At 36.6% G+C, this 22,590-nt stretch overlaps 1 protein-coding gene across 1 annotated transcript; it reads right to left on the bottom strand.

Moving 5' to 3' along the window:
• Positions 1-1,317: 1,317 nt before the first annotated feature.
• LOC145097847 (senescence-associated carboxylesterase 101-like) lies at positions 1,318-3,362 on the bottom strand. The gene is made up of 3 exons (XM_079035499.1): positions 3,214-3,362; positions 2,819-3,131; positions 1,318-2,736 (listed from the first exon to the last, which is right to left on the bottom strand). Exons 1-3 carry the CDS (start codon positions 3,225-3,227, stop codon positions 1,426-1,428), a joined length of 1,638 nt encoding a protein of 545 aa, XP_078891625.1. The 5' UTR covers positions 3,228-3,362; the 3' UTR covers positions 1,318-1,425.
• Between the last annotated feature and the right edge of the window lie 19,228 nt (positions 3,363-22,590).

The raw sequence follows: 22,590 nt of genomic DNA on the forward strand, positions 1-22,590 counted from the left end.
TTAACCTAAACTATTACATCAACATTAATGACAAACCCAGAAACACAGACGTTACAATAAATAAAGTCTTTCTTTTGGTTGCTAGGGGTATAAACTTCTCGATTGATGTTCAGTCGTAGCTCTTTGTGTAATTGGAAATTATTTATTGTAATATTATTTTGTTAGGAGACATAGGATAACATTATAAAATGTGATTATGTTTTAATATCCATGTACTAGTATAAGGGGTATAAAACCAAGTATTTTAGAGTAAGGGTAGATAATTACCTTATTGTGACATTAGGAGTATAAAATTCCATTTGTATGTTTTGGGTTTGGAACACTTCGGTAATTGATAATTTGTGTAGAAATGTGTTATTATGAGACATGTAGATTGACATTAAGGGTATGAAATCATTATAGTTTAATATTAAGGGTATATAATTAATATAACTTGTTGTAAAGGGTATGGTTTTTATTTATTTATTTATTTTTATTTTATACACAATACATAAGTCATCGATTCAGCATTGGCTAAAAAAGGGGATAAAATCTCCAATTAAATAGTTCAAATCATTTTATTCGATATGAGTGTTCTATATTGATAAAATCTTTATTTTGAAACCATCTTTATATTAAAATTAACATATATAGTGGTCGAAAGAGTACCATGTTGCGTCTGGACTTCAAACGATTTAGCTTTAACCATGTGAACGATCCTACATTATTGGTTGATAGAGAATCAAAATAAATTTTCCAATAAATTACGAAATGCTATAGTTCGTACATATGATTTTTGAATTTATTCGGAAGTAATTCGTGAGATCATGCACCCTTCTATAATGTCACTATAACTTGTCGTAAATGGTATCTAGTCTTTATAGCTTGAATTAAAGGGTAGGAAGTCACTATAGTTTGTTGTAGATATAACTTGTTAATAAGGGCATAAAGTCCCTAATTGTAAGCTTGACACACACAAAAAAAATGATTGCACATTTACCATTAATTGTTGTAATTGTTTTGATGGGAAAATTGTATTAACCATTACAATAATATTTATTGTTGTCTTAAAATCCATGTACTCACGAGAGAGACGAGAGAGACGTTATTTATCTCATGTATCAACTTACTTGACATTGTTCCACAAATGTTAATGAGAAGTGACGATGCACCTTTTGTGAAGAATTAGACGGCCCGAGGATTAGCATGCATGAAACATTAGTTAATTTGTGCGTATGATTTTAGTGTACCTTATAATATTGTACAATTGTTCATTATGACTTTTATGTTTTGTTACACCCATGATGACACCATTATTGAATAATATATTGCAAAAAGTTGGACCACATTTTCCATTCGATAAAGACATTATTGCAAATGATGCCATGTTGCTAATTGCCCATGATTGAAGTTGGGGTATTACAACATTAAACTTAAAATAACATGTTAATTATACGATATGTAGTTCTTATCGTTCATGTATCGAGCAAGCACAGAATCGTACGAACTTCCTTTATAGCCCTTATACTCGCTCCACCACTTCATGAAACTACTCCCCTCCACGAAAATCTCAGGCGACACCGAGAAATCTTTTATCGAATGCCAAACATATACCTCAAATTTCTCGATGTCAGTTGCAATATTATTTGGATCCCCATTCCTTAAGTCTCTTAGCGAAATCAATGCCTCCTCTACATGCGCCCAAAAGCAAGAATCCTCGGTAAGACTAGCAGCCTTTGTTTTTGGGTCGCTAGGCTTACGACCCTTCTTTTCTTCCTCCGACCACTTCTCTAATAACTTGTAGTGGTTTGGTCTAATCGCCATGTAGTTTGTTTTTCCTCTTTTGTAGTGGTCGGCTATGTCTAGTGGCTCGACGATCCTTCTGTAGTTGGTTCCAGCATAGAGCCAACGCTTACGCAACTTCGCTCCTTCTTTTTGTGGCACTAGATCATTTTCTTCCACGGTTTTCTTCCAGTACTGGTTCAGTTTTAGTTGATGTATGATGGCTTCATTTTTTCCCTTGAGTTCGTTTGTGCTTTCGGCATTCTTGTAGCTATCGTAGTAACCCCCTGTAAGTCTTCGGGTCTTCATGTACCATTCTATGTACGTCAAGATTATCTTCATGTCGTTTAGCTTCTTCGTAGGCTCATACACGTTCCTACTTTTGATAATCATCCTTGTTTGCTTCTTTTCCATTTTCTCGATCAAATCATTTGAAATATCATTTAACGCACCGATTTCTTGAAACTGGAATACAATTCCGGCCCTCAAAAGGGTTAAGTTGGATTCCTTGAATTTGGATCCCCCGCGATATAATACCGTCTTTCTGATCGAACCCAACTCTTTACTATAATCGTGCATTTGGTAGTTTCCAGCATTTGGTGACACCATAGCGTCTAGAACTGCCAAGATCGCATCTTGATCTTCAAAAGCTGTGTGCCCACCTGATTCTGTGCAGAAAAGGAAAGTGCCGAAAGGCTTGTATTGACTAGTCGATGAGAAAAAACTAGCAAGAAGATCTGTCTTCGCGACCACATTCAGGAAAGACGATTTCCATTGTGGGCGTTCAGAGATGGCGCCTTGGAGATGTTGGTTACCAATAAGGGGCGAACCAAAAGTTATGCAAATCGGACGTTTGGCAGTTTTTGAACCGTTAGATTCTTTCAAATCTGCGTAATGTTGATGTAGTAGGGTGTAAAGAATGGCGAGGTATCCAGCCAGACCACATCCGGTGACAACCAACTGATCATTTATAAGCTGAAAAAAGAAAGATTTAAACCATTAAGAACAGATACTACGTTTGATCTTGAGTTCTGAATCTGCTAAAGTAAAGATATACCTGATTTGAGAGCTCGGAAAGCTCATTAAAATGAAGTTCAAACAACTCAACAGCAGCTTTGTTAATGGATATTTTGGGGTTGACTTTTGTCGAAATGAATTCAACGACTTTATGATTATCTGATGAAACCAGATCTTCTCCCTTACGAAAAGGAATTGTATAATCAGACAAACAGTTGAAAGCCAAGACTTTGATCCCAGAAGGACTCGTGTGGAGTTGATAAGTGGAAGAAGTTTGAGAAATTGCTCGATAAGCATCTTGAATGACATGTATGCTGCCTAGAAACTTTCCCACTTCCACTTCACTGTTGAACCTGCAAGTTGTTATGAAACTTATTTTCAAGATTCGATATTTTTATGATGAAAGAGATTAAGATCGATGCAAATCTAGCTTACATCTTTTGGCTCATCTTCTTTCTTCTTTCTTTTTGAGAAACTTTTTTGTGTGTTTCTTTCAGATGTTGAAGACGATGAAACGAAGCTTCCAAAGATTCGTTGTCGCAATAATGTAGATGTCAAGAATGAGTTACTTATAATGCACAGGAATTCATTGGTAGTGGGGTGTCTAATTCACACGAAAGTTCGTGATGATTACAATTTTTATTTACTTGTTTAAATGTCGAGTGTTTCAAGTTGCAAGTTCTTTTCCAAAAGTCGTCGATTAAATCTTTATTTATTTAAATTGGTGTAAATTACATAATTAATTCCTGTGGTTCATATGTTTTATGGACACGGTGAACGGGTGCAGTATTTCAATTCCTGTGGTTCATATGTTTTATGGACACATCGCTGCTGCAGATGCGTCGCCGGTAATGCTTCGTCGCTAATACACATCTAGACGCCGCTAAAGGTTACATGTCGCTGCTATTGCTTTCGTCGCCGCTAATAACCATCCGTCGCCGCTAATAGTGTGTCGCTGCTAATACCCAGTTGTCGCCACAAAAGGCGTCCCCGCAAAAACTATTATGTTTTTTTTTTTTTGCTTATTTAACATTAAATTTATAAAAAACAATATAACATTTATAAAATCTGATAACTTTTTATAAAAATATTAATCCATACACAAACAATCCAAAATATTAATCCATACACAATCCAACATATTAATCCATACCACCTAATTAAAGTATTCTTCCAAATTACAAAACATTTTTATAAAATCCTAAAGTAACTACTCGTCCTCATCATTTCCTTCATCATTTGGTGGCGGTAATGAGCGAAACCACTTTTCCAATGCTGCAGAACATGTCGGGTCCTGTAGTATTGTTTGCAGCATTTCCAACTACAATGAAAACAAAATATATTACCAACATATCATAATAACATTATAATTTACAAAAATTATACCATTCTACAAAATATCAACGCATCAACATATCAAATACACTTAAACATACATCTACTTTGCATTATAACATTGTACTTTCAAAAAATTACCAAACTACAAAATATCAACATATCAAACCATAACCAACATATCATTATAGCATTCTACTTTCTAAAAATTACCAAACTACAAAATATCAACATATCAAACCATAATCAACATATCATTATAGCATTCTACTTTCCATTATAACATTTATTTTTCAAAAATTACCAAACTACAAAATATCAACATATCAAATCATAATCAACATATCAATATATCATTCTGCTTTCCATTATAGCATTGTTTTTTCCATTATATCATTATACTTTTCAACTTAAACTAGCAATTACATGTGATTGCGGTTGTTCTTGTGTCACTGGTTGTTCCTGATAGTACATGGACACAATGGTTGGGGGTTTACGCTCAATGCCTCTGATATGTCCGCGTCGAACACTCAATATTCTCTCAAAACAGTTTTTTTATATCAGTGGGTGTTAGACTGTTTGCTTCAAAAGTAGTTTGGGTTCGTTGGTTGATCTCTTGGAGTAAAACATTCTGTATTTTTAAAAAAATAATAAAAAAACATAAAAATTAGATTACTAAATACCCTTAACGATATAAACACTTTTATGAAAATATAAATTAACCACTTACGTATTGCTGCTCGACTGCAGGGCTATAAAATACCCCTTGTCGATTGGAATTAGCCTTACGAAAAGCTTCAATTCGACTGATATCCTATTTAACATTAAAAATTAGTTTACTTATGCTTTAAATAAATATTTAAATACATCATAACTTATTTCTTTGAAACATGCATTGTTGTATGAGCTCGACCCCCCTCTGTTTACAACTACTTGTTTTGCACGACATTCTGTGTTTGACGCCGAACGCCTTAAAAATTTTGGCGTTTGAAAATGTTCAATTGTCTTTGCCCAATTTTCACGTGACATACCATCGGGGGGGGGGGGGGGCAGTTTAATGCGGCTGGGATATCTACAGGCCCCCCGATTTCCTTAAAATAAAAATGAGCTTTACTTTTCCGGCCTCTGTAAACTTTTGCAAGTGTCGAATCAATGCTCCGCAACAATTGAGCACGCTCCTGATCCATGTTCCCCTTATCCAAATCAAATTTATTCTGCAAAATACAAAAAATTTAGTTAATTAAATAACAATCACAACTAAACTTAAAATTATATTCAAGTTACCTTTAGATGCACAATTGTTGCATTCCTTAAGGCGGGGGAAACATGATCCCAACCATATACGTTCAAAGGGACGTTGTTCCACAAATACGTCCCAATTTCATGTGTGAACCAATTACCACGCTTCCCGACAGGGGAATATGTGATCTCCCTGCCGAAATTCAAATCCACGGGCTTTCCCTTGTTTGCCCGTATCAACTTTCCCAGCTCGATATTTTTTGACATGCCCCTTCTTTTTTTGGAAGCTCGGCTGAAAAAATACAATTAAAAATATTAGTCACGACAACTTATTATAAAATAATAAAAATAGTTAATAAATATATCATAATAATACTCACCGTCCTATTCGTGCTGACCACGACCAAAGCCTACTAGAGGTGGTGGATCCCTGACTCCATCACCTCCATGTCCAAGCCCCATAACATTGGCCATCATGGCCAAGAGTATCGCCTAAGTAAATTTCATCTGTAGCCTATAAATTACAAGATGTACAATATGGAAATACAATATGAATAAAAGTTAGTTACCCTGCGAAATTGTAAGATATATAATATATACAAACAACATAAATAAAAGTTAGACAAACAATATAAATTAAAGGTATATTTCAAATAAAGTTTCTATTACAAAAAAAACATTTGATTTTCTTAATCAGAATCTTCATCGTATACTTCAACGTCTTCTTCATCAGTATCATAATCAGAATCGTCATCATCATAATCAGTCTCTTCATCGGAAACATTATCGATTCTACCCGTTGGGGGAGGTACTTCAGTCTCGTCCTCATCGTCATAATCAGCATTATTTTGAGCTACATCAACATTGTTTTGAAAGTATTTTGAGAAGTCGATAAAAAGTCTAGCTCCAGATGAAGAGTTGTTTTGAACTATGTCAACATTTTCGGCCTCCACATTGTCAACATCTTGGACAGAGTCACTGTAAGCATTTTGGAAACGAGCATTGTAGGATGGTAGATCCCAAATATTTCAATGATTAACATGCTCGACGACACAACAAGGGTTGTTGTTTTGGTTTCTTCAATGGTTAACAGGCTCGCGGATGTAGAACACTTGTTTGGCTTGCGAAGCATATATGGGTTGATCATCTTGGTACGCTTCTTTTTCTGTGTCGATACTTATGAAATTATCATCAGGAATATCTCCCGTATCGAACCACTTGCACCGAAATATTACAGTCGAATAATCATATGGATATTGCACCTCCATAATCTCTTCTAACTGGCCATAATATTTCTCTCCATTCTCCCCAACCGCTAGATCCCCAGAGTTTTGCGTTTTGTGTTGTGCTTCACGACTATGTACCATAAACCTAACACTGTTGACTATGCACGCGGTGTAAGTATAAACATCAATTTGTGAACCCATTGAAAGGGCTGGCAACTCTTTGTAGAATTTTGGAGAGTTTTCTTTTTCCATCTGATAAACCTATTAAACATATGTTGATGTGTTATGTAATCTTGATTTGTTTTATTTATCAAAGATATTTGTTTGTTAATTATTATTACCTTTTCAAGAAACCATTTGGGAAATTCGGTCTTTTCGTCATGTCACACCCCAAAACCAAGAACGGCGGAAACGTTCTGGGGCGGAGGACGTCATGTGCAGTATCACAACAATGAAAAGTAGTAAACAAGCAACAACATCATCCATTGCATTAATAATATATTTTTAATACAAGTGTTCTGTCGAATTATAATAGACACTAAAGTATAAACAAAATGAAAGATGAGTCTTGAACGAGCACCATCTTCTCTGAACCTTGCATCGGTACCTGTCTATGATTGACCTGAGGATACAAGTTATTTTGAAAGAGAGTATTAGCTTTAAAGCTGGTGAGATCATAAGTATTTTATTGTCTTAATTTGTATGTACATGAATTGTAAGTATTGAAAATGTATATGAATTGTAAGTATTGAAAATGTATATGAATTGTATGTATTGAAAATGTATATGAACTGTAAGTATTGAAAATGTGTATGAATTGTAAGTATTGAAAATGTATATGAACTGTAAGTATAATTTTTTTTTGTATGATCCTAGGAAGCCCTATGTTTCCTACTAATCGTATCCTTCTACCAAGGCATCTAGTGTCTATGTGTGTGGCTCTTGTAAGAGTGTGTATTTTCCAATTCTGACTATCATTAACCAAAAATATAGTTTCTACATTACCATGCGTCTTGTGAATGTTCACGAAGTGAATGTAATGGGAAAATGAAATAGTACTATGGTGTAGTGTCGAACTACAACCGTACCAATTACCTTAAGTCTAGGGTAATTCTTCTAAGTACTATAGTATTTGTAATAAATAACTACTTCTGTACTCCTATTGCCTTATTTGAGGGATAAGGTATAATGTGATGGCTAGATCCCAGGCTAGACGCTCCCCTGTCAAAGGGATTTTGAGACCTTTACACGCCCATGCATATATGCACTCCGTGACACATCCACATTACTATGATCATGTATACCCGATATAACTATCACAATTGCGTTGCGATTCATCGGTATAGTTAGATCCTGAACTCGTTCCATGCTATAGCACCTAGTGATGTCTGTCCTATCAACGTATATGTAAACGTACTCATGTAAGTGTAATCATGTAAACATATCTATGTAATGGTATAGTAATGTAATGTAATGTTCTACGTGTGCTAGCTGTAATGTGTGTTCTCTCTCTATCTAGCATGTATAGTAATGTACTGTGTGTACTAGCTGTAATGTATGTTCTCTCTATCTAGCAAGTATTGACTCATGGATGAACTGACTCATTGTATGATATCGCGTTCTAGTAATAGTTCTATTATCTTCCTAAGCTACCCATATGGTAGCTTACTAGTAATTTAACTGGTACGTATGAACATGGAAGTATACCCTTGCTATCCAAGGGCATTGGATGAACTGGAAGGACCTTTATGACTATATATGTACATATGATATATAACTAATATTTAAACAACCTTCAGACGGATACCCGATGTCCCACCAGACCACATCTCAAGCGCGAAAAGGAAATAGGGTGGATAGTCTTCCTAAGTCTTTTAAACATTTCTTATATAACTATACATATAGAGGCATGCAATTGATAATATAAAAGCATAAAATAAGTTTTGTAAAACCTTTGAACATAATTATTATCTAAGAAAAGATCGACTTGATGTCAATCTATAAAACGGTTTGAAAGCATGGGTTTGATAAAACAGTTTAAGTATAAATAAACATTTATTTGAAACACAATTGTAAATAAGTTTGAAATGGAACATGCAGAGTAAAATGTACAGTTTAATAAGGAGTTTTAAACATATGAAGTGTTTATGAAAATCATTTGAAGGAAAATGTTTGGTAAAACGGCTAATGAGTAGCCAATCATTTGAATGCTGCTTATCAATCACATGTGATTGACATAATAACTAGCATGATTCTACTTGTATCCCCCCATAAAACACTAAAAAAACAGTTAAAACATTGATTAAGGGGTATGAACTCACCTGTTGTGAACAGATCGGAAGGAAGTATCGGGCAAGTGCTTGGTGTCAAGTGAAGACTTTAGACACACACAATGATCCTAATTACATATGAAGACATATGTATATAAATAATTAGTGATTAAAACACTAATTAAACATGTATAACTATCCTAATGCGAGGAAAACACTTTGGTCAAGTGCTAGGAGGCTATCGGGTTGCAACAAAAGAGTGCAAGACCTCATACGGGAGTTTATGGTCCAAAGACCATGTGTGTTTGAGTTTATGGCCTAGGGAGTAAACTCTTGACCGTAAACTCTCTATTGGGTCACTAAATGATGCTCAAGCTATTACAACTTAAGTGGTGAAGTGCTTCTAGGCTTAAACAAGTGTTTGGGTGGGTTTAAGGCCTTAAAATGGCCTTGCTTAATGTTCACGGCCCTGGGACCACTCCCCCATGAGTTTACGGTCGTAAACTCATGGTAAGGAGTACCAATTGATGTTTTAAGGTTCCTATCTCATTGGTGATTGGTTCTATGTTAAGTTCTAGCCATGTGGAAGCATTAGGGGCACAATATCACCCCTTTATAGAGTTTACAGCCTAAGGACCAATCCTTATAAGCTTATGGCCGTAAACTCTATGGGAACATAGTTTATTGGATGCTTAAGGTCCTTAACACTTCAAGGATATGATCTAAGCCGGGTTCTAGGCATAAGGAAGGAGTTAGGGTGTCATTTGCCCCATTTATAGGGGTTTACGGCCCAAGAACTTGTCTTGGCCATAAACTCCTTTGTCCTTGTGTTCCCTTATGATTTCTAGGCTATAAACACATTAGGGTACAAGTCCAACTAGTTTCATTGCTCAAGGAAAGGTCTAGGGCATCATTTGCCCCTTAAAGAAGGGTTCACGATCCAAGATGTTCTTGGGCCGTGTCTTAAATCTAGGGGTTTTGTTATGATTTCTAGTGTTTTAAGCACATAACTAGCCTTAAAACACACTAGGATGGAAGTACTTACGATTTGGGACGAAAGCCCGAAGATCCTTGAGAGAGAATTCGGCTTTTCTCTAGTTGAAAATGGAATTAATGAAATAATATGGCTCATAATCCTATATATACTCCTGGGATTTTTGGCAGAAAATATTTTTATTCCGGAATTGAACCCTAATATCCTAGAGTTTTGGAATAATAGAGTTGCACAATACCCTAGTGCATCCTCTCTCCTGATATCTCCTTAAGGGTAAAACTTGGAATACTCAAACTTATACCCAAAATTCTGGAGATTCACTGTAACTGTTCTACTTCTATTGGCTGGATATGGTTTGTATAGAATGGAAATTTCGGGTTGTCACACGTCTCTTTCAGGATGTTCATATTTGAATTTTCTATATCTATGAATATATACATATATATATATATATATATATATATATATATATATAATTGATGAATGGAAAAAAGTAACAATAAATAATGAAAGATAATTAAAAGTAAGAACACTTACTCGATGTATTGTCCGACTTCTTGACAACTATTCAATATAAACCATTCTATATTACGTTTCTCCCTTATATCAATATGTTTGATTTGCGTTGCGCTCGTCGGTCGACACTTGGACTCAAACATCCAAAACTTTGTTTTTTTCAATGACAACGTCTTCGTTTCTTTCAAGGCGATTGACATCTCGAAGGTACATCGAACAAAATTTCAAAGCTTCTTCAGCTATACAACCTTCCGGCCTCGCCTTATTCCTGACATAGTTTTTTAGTTTTTTCATATACCTTTCGAACGGATACATCCATCTCATACATGTCGGGCCTCCAACAATCGCTTCATCAGGTAAATGCAAAAGTAAATGAATCATAATGTCGAAAAACGCTGGAGGATAAATCAACTCTAACTTGCACAAGATTCTAATAATGTCTTCTTTTGCTTTCCTCATATCATCCACCTTTAGTGTTCTGGAGCAAATTTTCTTGAAAAACGTACAAAGATCTACAATTGGTGTAGAAGTTTCTTTGTCCAATAACGCTCTAACTCCAATCAGTATCAAATGTTGCATAAGAATGTGATAGTAATGAGATTTCAACCCATTAATGTTAGTATCATTATCTACCACTTTCTTACTGATGTTAGATCCAAACCCATCAGGAAATTTAACATCTCTTATAAATTGACAAAAAATTTTGCGGTCAGGTTTCTTGAATGAGTAGCTTTCATGTGGTCTAGTGAACTTGTTACCCTTTTTTTTTTTGCAACCATTGCTTACGTCGGATATTCATATTTTTCCAATGTTTTAAAAACCGGTTTGAACCGGCCGGTCGAACCGGTTGGACCGGGAACCGGGAGAGGGAGCGGTTCAACTATCACCGGTTTTACATTGATTTCTGAACCGGATTGAACCGTCCGGTGTTTAGAAAAACCCGGTTGAACCGGTCAAAATAAACCGGTTGAACCGGTTAAACCTAATAAAACCACATGAAAAAAACCATTTACATAATAAACTTTGGTGATTTTTTTCAAATCTATTTAGTTTTTTCTAAATAAAAACATATGATAAATTTTATAAATTTTTTTGATGAGTTTGCATTCATCTAAAACTATATTTTGTTTCGGTATTATACTTTATTTTCTTTTTGACATATATGGATTGATATAAAATACTAAAACTTATGGTTATATGTTATTTTAATGTATTTGTATTCATCTACAACTTATTTTTATATGTATTTTTAATGTTTAAACTTGTAAACATCAAATTCATAATTTATATATGTAGGTATGTGTAGGAAAATAGAAAAAAACATGAAAAATATAGAAACCGGTTCACCCAACGGTCGAACCTGTTAAACCGGTTGAACCGGGAACCGGTCACCATACCGGTTCAACTAAAAAACCGGTTTTTAAAACATTGTATTTTTCAAGTCCTCACGTGCATTTGATGTGTATTTACTCTTATCATTCATCATAGAAGTACCCAAAAGACTCTCACCCACATTTTTCTCGACATGCATCAAATCTATGTTGTGCTTCAGCTGCAAAGAAGACCAATACTCAATCTCCAAAAATATGTTATGTCACACCCCCAAACCAGAACGGCGGAATCATTCGAGGGCGGATGACTTCATGTAGTATTGTAACAATTGAATAAATAGTAAAGAAAGTAAAACAACCATCATATATATAATTTAAAAGTTACATTGTTAAGTGATACTTGTTCTAAATAAATTACAATATGATGACAAAAATGAGTTTTAAACTAACGTCTTAGCGTCCCTTCTCCAAAAGCTGGGGTTTACCTGTATTACTGAATCCTTGAGAAATATAAGTAGTTTTGAAAGAGTGTCAACAATTAAGTTGGTGAGTTCATAAGTGTTTATGTATAAAATTTGTTTGTGAGTTTGGTATAAAATCACCGAGTTTATTTCCGAAAAATCCAATATTTTTCCATGAGTGTGTGGAAGTTTAAAAGTTCCAAAACTGTAATGCATTAGTAGTTGTCATGCCTAGAATAATAGATTTATGTAAGTATAAAATCACTAAGACATTTGATAACCCTGTAAATCGTTGTGTTTTTAATACGCCATGTGAGTTTTATGCCCATGCTATTGACTTAGGCTGTCTGTAACAACGTTCTTCATGCGTTGGAATGTTATGACGTTTGTCAACCCAGACCTGCCGGTCTAACTGTAGCTAACAGTTTAGGTGCGGGATTGTCAATCCGGTATAGATCTATATACAAGTATCATGCTCTCCCTACAAGAGATTATGGTATATAATACAAGACTTTAACGACATACTTGAAAGTATGTGAAGTGGAATGTCTCACAAAACTTAGTATCAAATAGATTTACGTATGAAAAGTCCATTTGTTCTTGTATATGAAAGTATTTTCTTGATTTAGTACCTATAGTATGTAAAATCTCATGATTTCCCCGTAAACTATACCTATTATAGTTTTTCCAAAAGTGTATTTCGTTTGTATGGTAAACCCTAGTGTAGTGTTGACTTTGTACGTAAAGTATAACATTTGTAATAACATCATTGAACATTTATACTCAAAATATAAATAAAGTGTTTAATATTTATATAACAACATGTTTCATTTCAAAATGGACAAGGTATTATCGTGATATGTTGCATGAGAATGTTTCCGTATGATAGTTATCAATCACATATGATTGATTATAATAACAAGTATAGCAAAAGATTTATGTTATTCACACAAGGATAATCGTGTGTTTACTTGTATCCCCCCCTCCTAAAAGTGTATAAAAGAATTTACAAAGCATTTGAAAACGTAGTTGTAGGGGTATGAACTCACTTGATAGAGTAAAGATGGTGAGATGAAAACCGAGCAGAACTTCGACAGGAGAAAACGGGTTTCTCGGGATTCTTGGGAATCTTGCGAGCGTAAAACTTCCTTTGGGACTTGGATATGAAAATCGGGGCTTTGGGATATTGCTTGCACGCAAAACGAAGTAAAAACGCAAGAGAAAGAGAGGAAATGAGCAATTTTGCCTGGAACCCTCGCATCCCTTTTATAAGGGCTGGAAACCCTCGGTACACAGGGCGTACGGGGTTATGCGTGTTGTATTAGTGTCTAAGCCCGTAACCATATTTGGTAAGTACCTGACCCAGTTGTGCATGGTCCTTTTGGGTTGCCTTCACCAAAGCAACTTGACTGCAGAAATAAATAGAGAAAGAGGTTATTATGATTTATTAATATATTATAAGAATAATATATTAAAAGAGAAATGATATTTGTTTAATTAATATTGGTCAATAATTAATTAAGAATTAATTTTGTGATCAAGTGTAATTAATTAAACTAGAGGGGCTGAATTGTAAGTATATGATAATTGCAAAGTAAGGCAATGGTTACCCTAGATATAGGTTGGACAAATTCAAGGGATAGGGAACCTTGAAATCGTCCAAGGATAAGGGTTGTCAAGGCTTATCTTATGGTTACTTGGTAGGCAAGCAACTAGATAATGATAAGGACTAAAACCCTAATATCTACCCTATATAAAGACCCCTAAGGCCATAGAAATCATCCCACTTGATCCCCAGGGTTCCTAGAGCCGATTTCTACCTCTCCTCTTATCTCTATTCATTCTCCATTTGCTTGTGGTGTTTGTGAGCCATTAGAGGTACTACACTTGTGGTACTTGCTTTCAAGACTTAGGGTTTGAAGATTTGAGTTGTTATTGCAATATAACAACAAGAGGTATGTGATCTGTCTTTCTATGTAAATTTTGAAAATACTAGGAGCATGCTAGGGTTCTTCATGTGTTCATAATTTTGTGTATCTAATAGTGAAAACATAGATCCAAATGTAGGGTTGCATGCACACATAGGGTTGTTTGTTCGAAACCCATCAGTGGTATCAGAGCCTTTGGTTAATTTGTTTTCAATTAGTATTATTCAATTGTATGAACTTGACATATTAGGGTTATAGCCAATAAACCCTAGGAGTCTAGATTTTCGAGATTAGGGTTCCTAAACCCAAATTTGCGAAATTTTGGTAAGGGTTTTTCAAATCCTTTCCTTAAGCCCCAATATTTCGAAATCTAGGGTTTGCAAACCCTTGGATTTTCGAGATTAGCCTCCTCCCCTAGATAAGATCCTAAATTTTAGGAATTTGAATTATCCCATATCTTGTAATTATCCTTTAATGGTTAAATATGTTAATTAAAGATTTTGAATTATCCTATCCCATGATTTTCGAAATTTAGAGGGATTAAAGGGATTAGGATAAGTTAATTGTTTAAATGGTAATTATACTTTATGATTTAATAATCCCTTATGATTTAATAATCCCTTACGATTTAATAATTTAAATTAATAGTTTAATTCAAGATAATTATTAAATTAAGATTTTTAATATTTAAAATTTTAATTTAAATGGTATTAAATTTCGAAAAAAATTTAAATTGAGATTAAAACCCTAGTATTTTGAAATGTTTAAAATACACCCTATACTATTATATTATTACAAGATTAATATATATATATATATATATATATATATATATATATATATATATATATATATATATATATATATATATATATATATAACTAAAATGCTAGTCTTATCATTGGTAGGCCTCATTCACGAAGTCGATCTATAAGGGGGGTATAAGGTTATGGCCTATAAAATGGCCATTTAATGGGTATCCACTCTTACCCACCGCTTCCTTGATTGGTGGAGGGTCGTTAGCCGAACGGGTAGGATAGGGCAATCTCTCTTCATTAATAAGTATAATGAATCTATGTAAAGTAACTAAACGCTTTTACAAATTCCTAATCCTAGTTACTTTAGGCAAAAGTGAAACTGATGTAATCCCATGAAATTTCACTTTGCACCCTTGCTAAGAAGTTAGTGGAGCGTGTGTGGTTAACCGGCACACTAATTGGTTCTAAGCAAAGGTGGCAAAAGGGTGACTTATTATTTGTCATAGTTCGATGGAGCGTGTGTGGTTTGCCGGCACATCAAATAGGTGATTGTAACAATGAGGGCACCGTGTAGATTTGCATGGTTATTTACACCCACTTTGTGATCATCGACATCCCAGTCACAAACGAGAGGGGCATATCGAGATTTAAACATGCCATTGAAAAGTTCAATGAATCTCAAAGGAAATCTAGGAATTCTCAATACATTTAAAACTTAAGCCTTTATGTTTTTCATGGTGAAGAATTAGTGAATCGTCATTCACTTACCTCTAAATTATTTGCATATTGGATTACGGCATCCCTTTTCTAATGTGTAAATAATGTTGTTGGGTCCTAGCCCTAATTTTTCATTTTAGGTGTTTAATTAGGGATTTAATTCTAATCAAACTTTGTTCCTTTCTATTTGTAGATGTCTAACGTAAACAATGCTGCTGCTACCTCATTCTCGCTAATGAGCCTATGTCAAAAGGTGACATTTGATGGATCGAACTTTAGCGAATGGATAAGATACATTCGCACGATTTCTCGTTACGAGGACAAAGAGTATGTCCTCGACGAGAAGCTTGAAAAGATCAATCCGTAAATCGCTACTCCCGAAGAAATGGCTGTCTTTGAGACCCATGAGCGTGATGCAACGAAAGTTCATTGCATTATGCTAGCCACAATGAACCCCAAACTCCAAAAGTCCTATGAGGACATGTATCCATACGAAATGCATCAAAACTTAATGGAGAGATACCACCAAAGCGCAAGGCAAGAGCGCTATGAGATCATCACGAACATGATCACCGCTAAGATGGGAAGTGGAGAGTCTCTAACCGTGCACTTGCAAAAGATGCAAAGGTATGTTGATCGTCTTCGCAAGTTAAATGTTAACTTTGGGGAAGATTTGGCAATCGACATCGTTCTTCACTCCTTACCCTGGTGCTACAACCAATTTAGGATGACCTACCACATGAACAAGGAAGAGGTCATCCTAAGTAAACTCCAAGGGCTCCTAAGGAGTGCTGAGAGCAACCTTAAGGACAAGTCTGTTGCATTAACTCCCACTCCACCCGCTACTCCTGTTTTGGCTATTGGGCAAGGGAGGGGCAAGAAGAGGAAGACTCCTTCAAAGAGCCACCACAAGGGAAAGTTCCAAGATGGTTCCTCTTCTAGTGGGACCATAGTTGGTCCTGCCAAGCCCAACTCGAGCCCAAAGGAGGCAGAGTGTCACCACTGCCACAAAATAGGTCATTGGAAGAGAAGCTGCCCGGAATATCTGCAAGCCATCAAGGATGGGAAGATCAAGCCATCTTTCGCAGGTATTTACACAATTAAATCTAATGATTCATCGCATGCTATTTCTTGGGTACTTGATACAGGATGTGGTTATCACATATGTTCTGATTTGCAGGGACTAAGAAGAAATAGGGATGTGGAGCGTGGAAGAATAAATTTAATCATGGGGAACAGAAGATCGTCGCCTGTCACCAAGATTGGAGTGTATTCTCTAGTGCTTAGTAATGGATTAGGTTTAGATTTAAATAATTGTTGCTACTCGCCATATATGGCAAGAAACATCATTTCATTTCATGGTTTGTTTAGACAAGGATTTAGAAATTCGTTTAATAATGAGAATGGTTCGATTTATGCTTATGTAAATGGTGTTCTATATTTTGAAGCATTGCCTTGTAATGGAATTTATGAAATTGTTATGGTTGTAGATAACCTAGGGAATGATGTATTGTGTGTGTATTCTTCTAATAGTATGGATAAAGCATGCTTGTGGCATTGTCGTCTTGGACATGTCAACAAGAAGCGCATACCCCAACTCCAAAAGGATGGAGTGTTGGAGTCATTCGACCTTAGGGAAGATGACACGTGCGAGTCTTGTTTACTTGGAAAGATGACCAAGTCACCCTTCACTGTCACTTGTGAGAGGGGTGAGGGTTTATTGGATCTCATACACACCAACATATGTGGGCCCTTTAGATCCACCACAAGGGATGCAAACCACTTCTATGTGACTTTCACCGATGATTATAGTAGATATGGTTATATTTACTTAATCAAGCACAAGTCAGATACGTTTGAAAAGTTCAAAGAGTTCAAAAAAGAAGCGGAGAATCAATTGGGCAGGAAAATCAAGATGCTTCGATCCGATTGAGGAGGAGAGTACCTAAGTCTTGAATTCCACGACTATCTCAAGGAATGCGGAATAGTTTCGCAATTGACGCCACCTAGGACACCACAGTTGAATGGTGTGGCAGAAAGGCGTAATGGAACACTGTTGGACATGGTTCGTTCAATGATTAGTCGTGCTTCACTACCTATCTCATTTTGGGGGTATGCCTTAGTGACTGCCACCCATATCCTTAACCGAGTCCCTACAAAGAAGGTTGCCAAAACACCTCACGAGATGTCGATAGGGAAAGCTCCCTCGTTAGCACATATCAAGGTTTGGGGCTGTGAGGCTTTCGTAACAGGAGAGACTCACGACAAGCTCGAACCTCATAGTGAGCGATGTATTTTCATCGGCTACCCACAGAAATCCTTTGGATATCTCTTCTATAGACCGAGTGACAATGTTGTCTTCGTTGCGAGGAGAGGGGTTTTCTGAGAGCGAGAACTCATAAGCCAAGGAGACAGTGGGAGGCAAATCGATCTTGAAGAGATTCAAGAGTCGAGTGATGAAGGAACCTCTATCGCTGGCGCTCAACCCCCGGAGGAAACTCCGGTTGAACCGATTGACGAGTCCTTACCTCTTAGACGTTCCGAAAGAGTTAGAGTTCAACCCCAGTTTTATGGTTTTCATATTACTACCGAAGGGGACACGTATATTAGTGATGGTACACTAATAAATCTAGATGAACCTAATAGCTATAAGGAAGCCATGGCAGGCCTAGAGTCTGCAAAATGGAAAGAGCCGATGGACAGCGAGATTCAGTCCATGTATGACAACCAAGTTTGGAATTTGGTTGACAATGTGCCCGGACGTAAAACGGTTGGGTGCAAATGGATCTTCAAGAAGAAGACCGACGTGGATGGGAATGTGAACACATATAAGGCGCGATTGGTTGCGAATGACTTTACTCAAACTCCCGGAGTTGACTATGATGAGACCTTCTCGCTAGTTGCTAAAATAAAGTCTAATAGGGTGATGCTAGCCATTGCTACATTTCATGATTATGAGATATGGCAGATGGATGTCAAGACCGCTTTCCTTAATGGGAAGTTGGCTGAGGATGTTTACATGGGTCAGCCAGAGGGTTTTGTCGATACGAAGCATCCCAATAGAGTGTGCAAGCTTGAGAAGTCCATTTATGGACTTAAGCAAGCATATCACAGATGGAATCTTTGCTTCGATGAGAAAGTCAAAGAGTTTGGATTTGTACGAAGTGAAGATGAATCATGTCTATATATCAAGGCCAGTGGGAGTATAGTTAGCTTCCTCATTTTGTATGTCGATGACATACTACTCATAGGAAACGACATCCCGACTCTGCAGGAGGTTAAGTCCTGGCTCGGGAAGTGCTTCGCTATGAAGGACCTCGGAGAGGCTTCCTATATTTTGGGAATAAGGATAGTGGGAGAGTGAAGTAAGAGACTAATAGGACTTAGTCAGAATACTTACTTGGATAAAGTACTAAAACGTTTTAGTATCGAAAACTCGAAGAAGGGAGAATTACCGATACAAGGTAATGCCAAGTTGAGTAAGACTCAAAGTCCGAGTACCGAAGCCGAGATAGAAGAGATGAGCCGAGTACCTTATGCTTCCGTAGTTGGCTCAATCATGTATGCTATGACTTGTACTCGTCTTGATGTGGCCTTTGCTTTGAGCATGGTCAACAGATATCAAGGGAACCCTGGCAGAGCGCATTGGACCGCAGTCAAGAATATCCTTAAGTACCTTCGGAGGACCAAGGAATGGTTATTGGTTCTCGGAGGGAGTGATGACTTAAAGGTGCGATGGTATAGTGACGCCAGCTTCCAGACCGACAGGGATAACTATCGCTCACAGTCGAGCTGGTCTTTACCCTTAATGGACGAGCAGTGACTTGGAAAAGTTCCAAGCAAGAAACCGTAGCTGATTCAACGTGCGAATCAGAGTACATTGCAGCTAGCGAGGCATCAAAGGAGGCGATATGGTTGAAGAACTTCATTGGAGATCTTGGAGTTGTACCTGCCATAAAGGAGCCTACGGAAATTTTCTGTGATAATGAAGGAGCGGTTGCCTTGACCAAGGAACCAAGGGATCATGGTAGATCTCGACATATCGACAGAAAATATCACTTTATTAGACATCGAGTAGAAGAAGGACACCTCGTAGTCAAGAGGATATCGTTAGAGGATAACGCAGCAGATCCGCTTACGAAGAGACTGATTAGGGTTAAGCACTTGCAGCACGCTAGGAGCGTTGGGCTGAAGGACGATATTAGTTTGGATTAGATAGTTTGGAAACATGTAATAGATAAATGTAATTGACATTTGATGATTAAATAAAGGAGTATTATTTAAAGGTTTCTATCTTATGTTAATTGTTTAACTATTGTTTCACTTTGCATGTTTTGACTTCCAGAATAATTGAGTTTATTAAGAATAATAGAATTATTCAAACGGTCCATAGTCGTTCATATGTTGGAAGTAGGTATGAATGAAGACTGTCATGAATTGGTGTGTAGATTGTCTGAAAGGTATTAGACATAACAAAGCTTTGTTACAACATTCATGAGTGCTTATGAAAAAGGTTTGAGCATTGGAATAAATCTGCGCTTGCTGGAATCACTTTATTGAATTTACCACAAGTGATCGCAAGACAATAATATTATATGGTTTTAAAACCAAGATATATGGTTTATTGTTTACTAATTAATTGTGCATTGATAATGCGAAACCGCATCAGTAAATTGATGTCATAAAATGTCACAACTAGCACTTTTGGCTAGGAAATTCCGTCCTCAGGTAAGTAAAGTCTATTGTGAGATTGTGCTAACACTCCTAAGTGTTCAATATGAGTTCCTAAGGAGCCATATAGTGTTAGAATGCAAATCTCTCCAAGAATAGTGAATCTCTCCCAAATCTCTCTAAGTATGTGAAATCTCTCCAAGAATAGTGAATCTTTCCCAATTCTCTCCAAGTATGTGAAATCTCTCCCAAATCTCTCCAAGAATAGTGAATCTCTCCCAAATCTCTCCAAGTATGTGAAATCTCTCCCAAATCTTTCCAAGAATAGTGAATCTCTCCCAAATCTCTCTAAGTATGCGAAATCTCTCCAAGAATAGTGAATCTCTCGCAAATCTCTCCAAGTATGTGAAATCTCTCTTAAATCTCTCCAAGTATGTGAAATCTCTCCCAAATCTCTCCATGTATCTCAAATCTCTCTCAAATCTCCCTAAATACCTTCCTTAGTTGAAAACAGCTCAAAACCGGAAGAGGAAACCCCAGGAGGACCCTCTTGGTCCGGAACCCTCTTGGTCCGGACTCCTCTTGGTCCTGAACCTCTTGGTCCGGAACCCTCTTGGTCCGGAACCCTCTTAGTACGGACACCCTTCTAAGGAATCAGGAGGAATCACTTCGGAAGCCTCTCATCCGGACCACCCATTCCGAAATCTCGCAGCTCCGGAAGCTTCTTGCCTCGCCTCGCCTCGCTTCGGAAGTTGTAGCTGGCTTCGCACCTTGGTCCGGACTGTTGGCTCGCACGCGACTTCGGATCCGAGAAGGCCACTCCGGATCTCGCCCGTGGACTCCGGAATCAGGAGAAGAGCTTCGGAACTCACCCAGTAGCTTCAGAAATGACCCAAATGACTCCGGAAATTAAGAGCTGACTCCGGAACCCTTCCTAACCATTTCGGACCCTCGCAGGAACCAACCCATACTCCAGATTTTCATTATTTTCGGACTTTTTCACCATTTTAAGGCATTTTGACGCCGGGAATTACACCAAACTTGTATTTTTCCTATCTTAAACCCCTTAGACCCCTATTTTATGCTAAAATTAATTATTTTAAGCCTATTCTTCATAAAAACAAATGGTTGGGATTTAGGAAAACCTTATCCTAAATCAAGAAAAGGACAAAAGGATTGACTTTGTGATTTGATGAAATTCCTCATTTCCCATGCAAATCACAGTACTCCATGCTTTACCCACTAAATATCCATGCATGGACCACCAGATACCCATGTACCAAAGATTCCTCCCTTTTCCTTATACTCAAAAGCAACGATAGTGAGGGAGTTTAGACTCCACTTTCTCTCTCTCTTTTCCCCATTTTCTCTCAAAAACTCATCTTCAAGCAAGAATAGAGGATCCTACTGAAAGGAAATTTCTCAACTTCTTCCTGAGAAATTTTAAGGTAAATTCCTCTACTCATCTAATATTTTATTATATTTCAAGATGAATCCATATTATTTTGCTCATAATAATATGTGATGATCATCCTTAGGAAAGCATCCCTCCCAGGGAAGTTCCTCATCTTAGCCAAGAGTTAAAGCTTGAGATCTTCACTCCATAACTCCAAACAACTCCTCAACCAACTCAAGGTGAGCTTCATACCCCACCTTTTTCAATGTTTTAATGTTTTTGGGGGAGAGTACAAGTCAAATCTTGCCTAGATTCTTAAATGATTGCATATATACGTATGTTTGTATGTGTGTGTGAAATATTATTAAATTATTATTTAGTAATATACTCATGAACGAATGATTTCTAAATTTCCTAAAGAACAGAGGATACATTGAACCAAAGAGCCTCTCAACTATTGAGTGTGTCCAACTTAACCCCTTTATCTATGCTTTCATGTTTAAAGATAAAAAGTTATAAAAGGGATCTAACTAAGTGGACACCATTTCTAGTGATTTTTCGAAAATAGAAACTTTGTGACTATTTTGCAAACTATTAGGTAGTATTCTATAAATATTCAACACAAAAGTTTGCGTCAAGAAAATATACAAGTAGAGCCTTTATGACAGAAACATTTACATGTCATAAGCTGCTGTCATAAAACTTCCAAGAACATAAGTAATGTTATATATGTCATAAAACAAAAAATGTGTGTCATAAGCGGTAGTTATAAGTTTATATAAATTATAACTTGACACTTTTTCTCTTGACTAATATGACTTATTTTTCAATAAACGAAGAGGAACGAACACGAGCACCTAGTTAACGAGCACAATCAACGATATGGAACGAGAACGATATTTCTATTCGACAAGTACGAGTTTCATTATTTATCTAACAAATAATGAATCTCTAACGATTGCTCAAAAGG

The sequence above is a fragment of the Lactuca serriola genome, chromosome 4, assembly GCF_051521515.1.
Source record: "Lactuca serriola cultivar US96UC23 chromosome 4, Lser_US96UC23_V15, whole genome shotgun sequence".
In the NCBI taxonomy this organism is placed as follows: Eukaryota; Viridiplantae; Streptophyta; class Magnoliopsida; order Asterales; family Asteraceae; genus Lactuca; species Lactuca serriola.

What these genes read in the sequence shown, in the direction of transcription:
- LOC145097847 (XM_079035499.1), bottom strand. An exon ending in TTTCCGAGCTCTCAAATCAG is followed by an intron (nt 2,737 to 2,818) that starts GTATATCTTTAC and finishes TTCTTTTTTCAG; the next exon opens with CTTATAAATGATCAGTTGGT.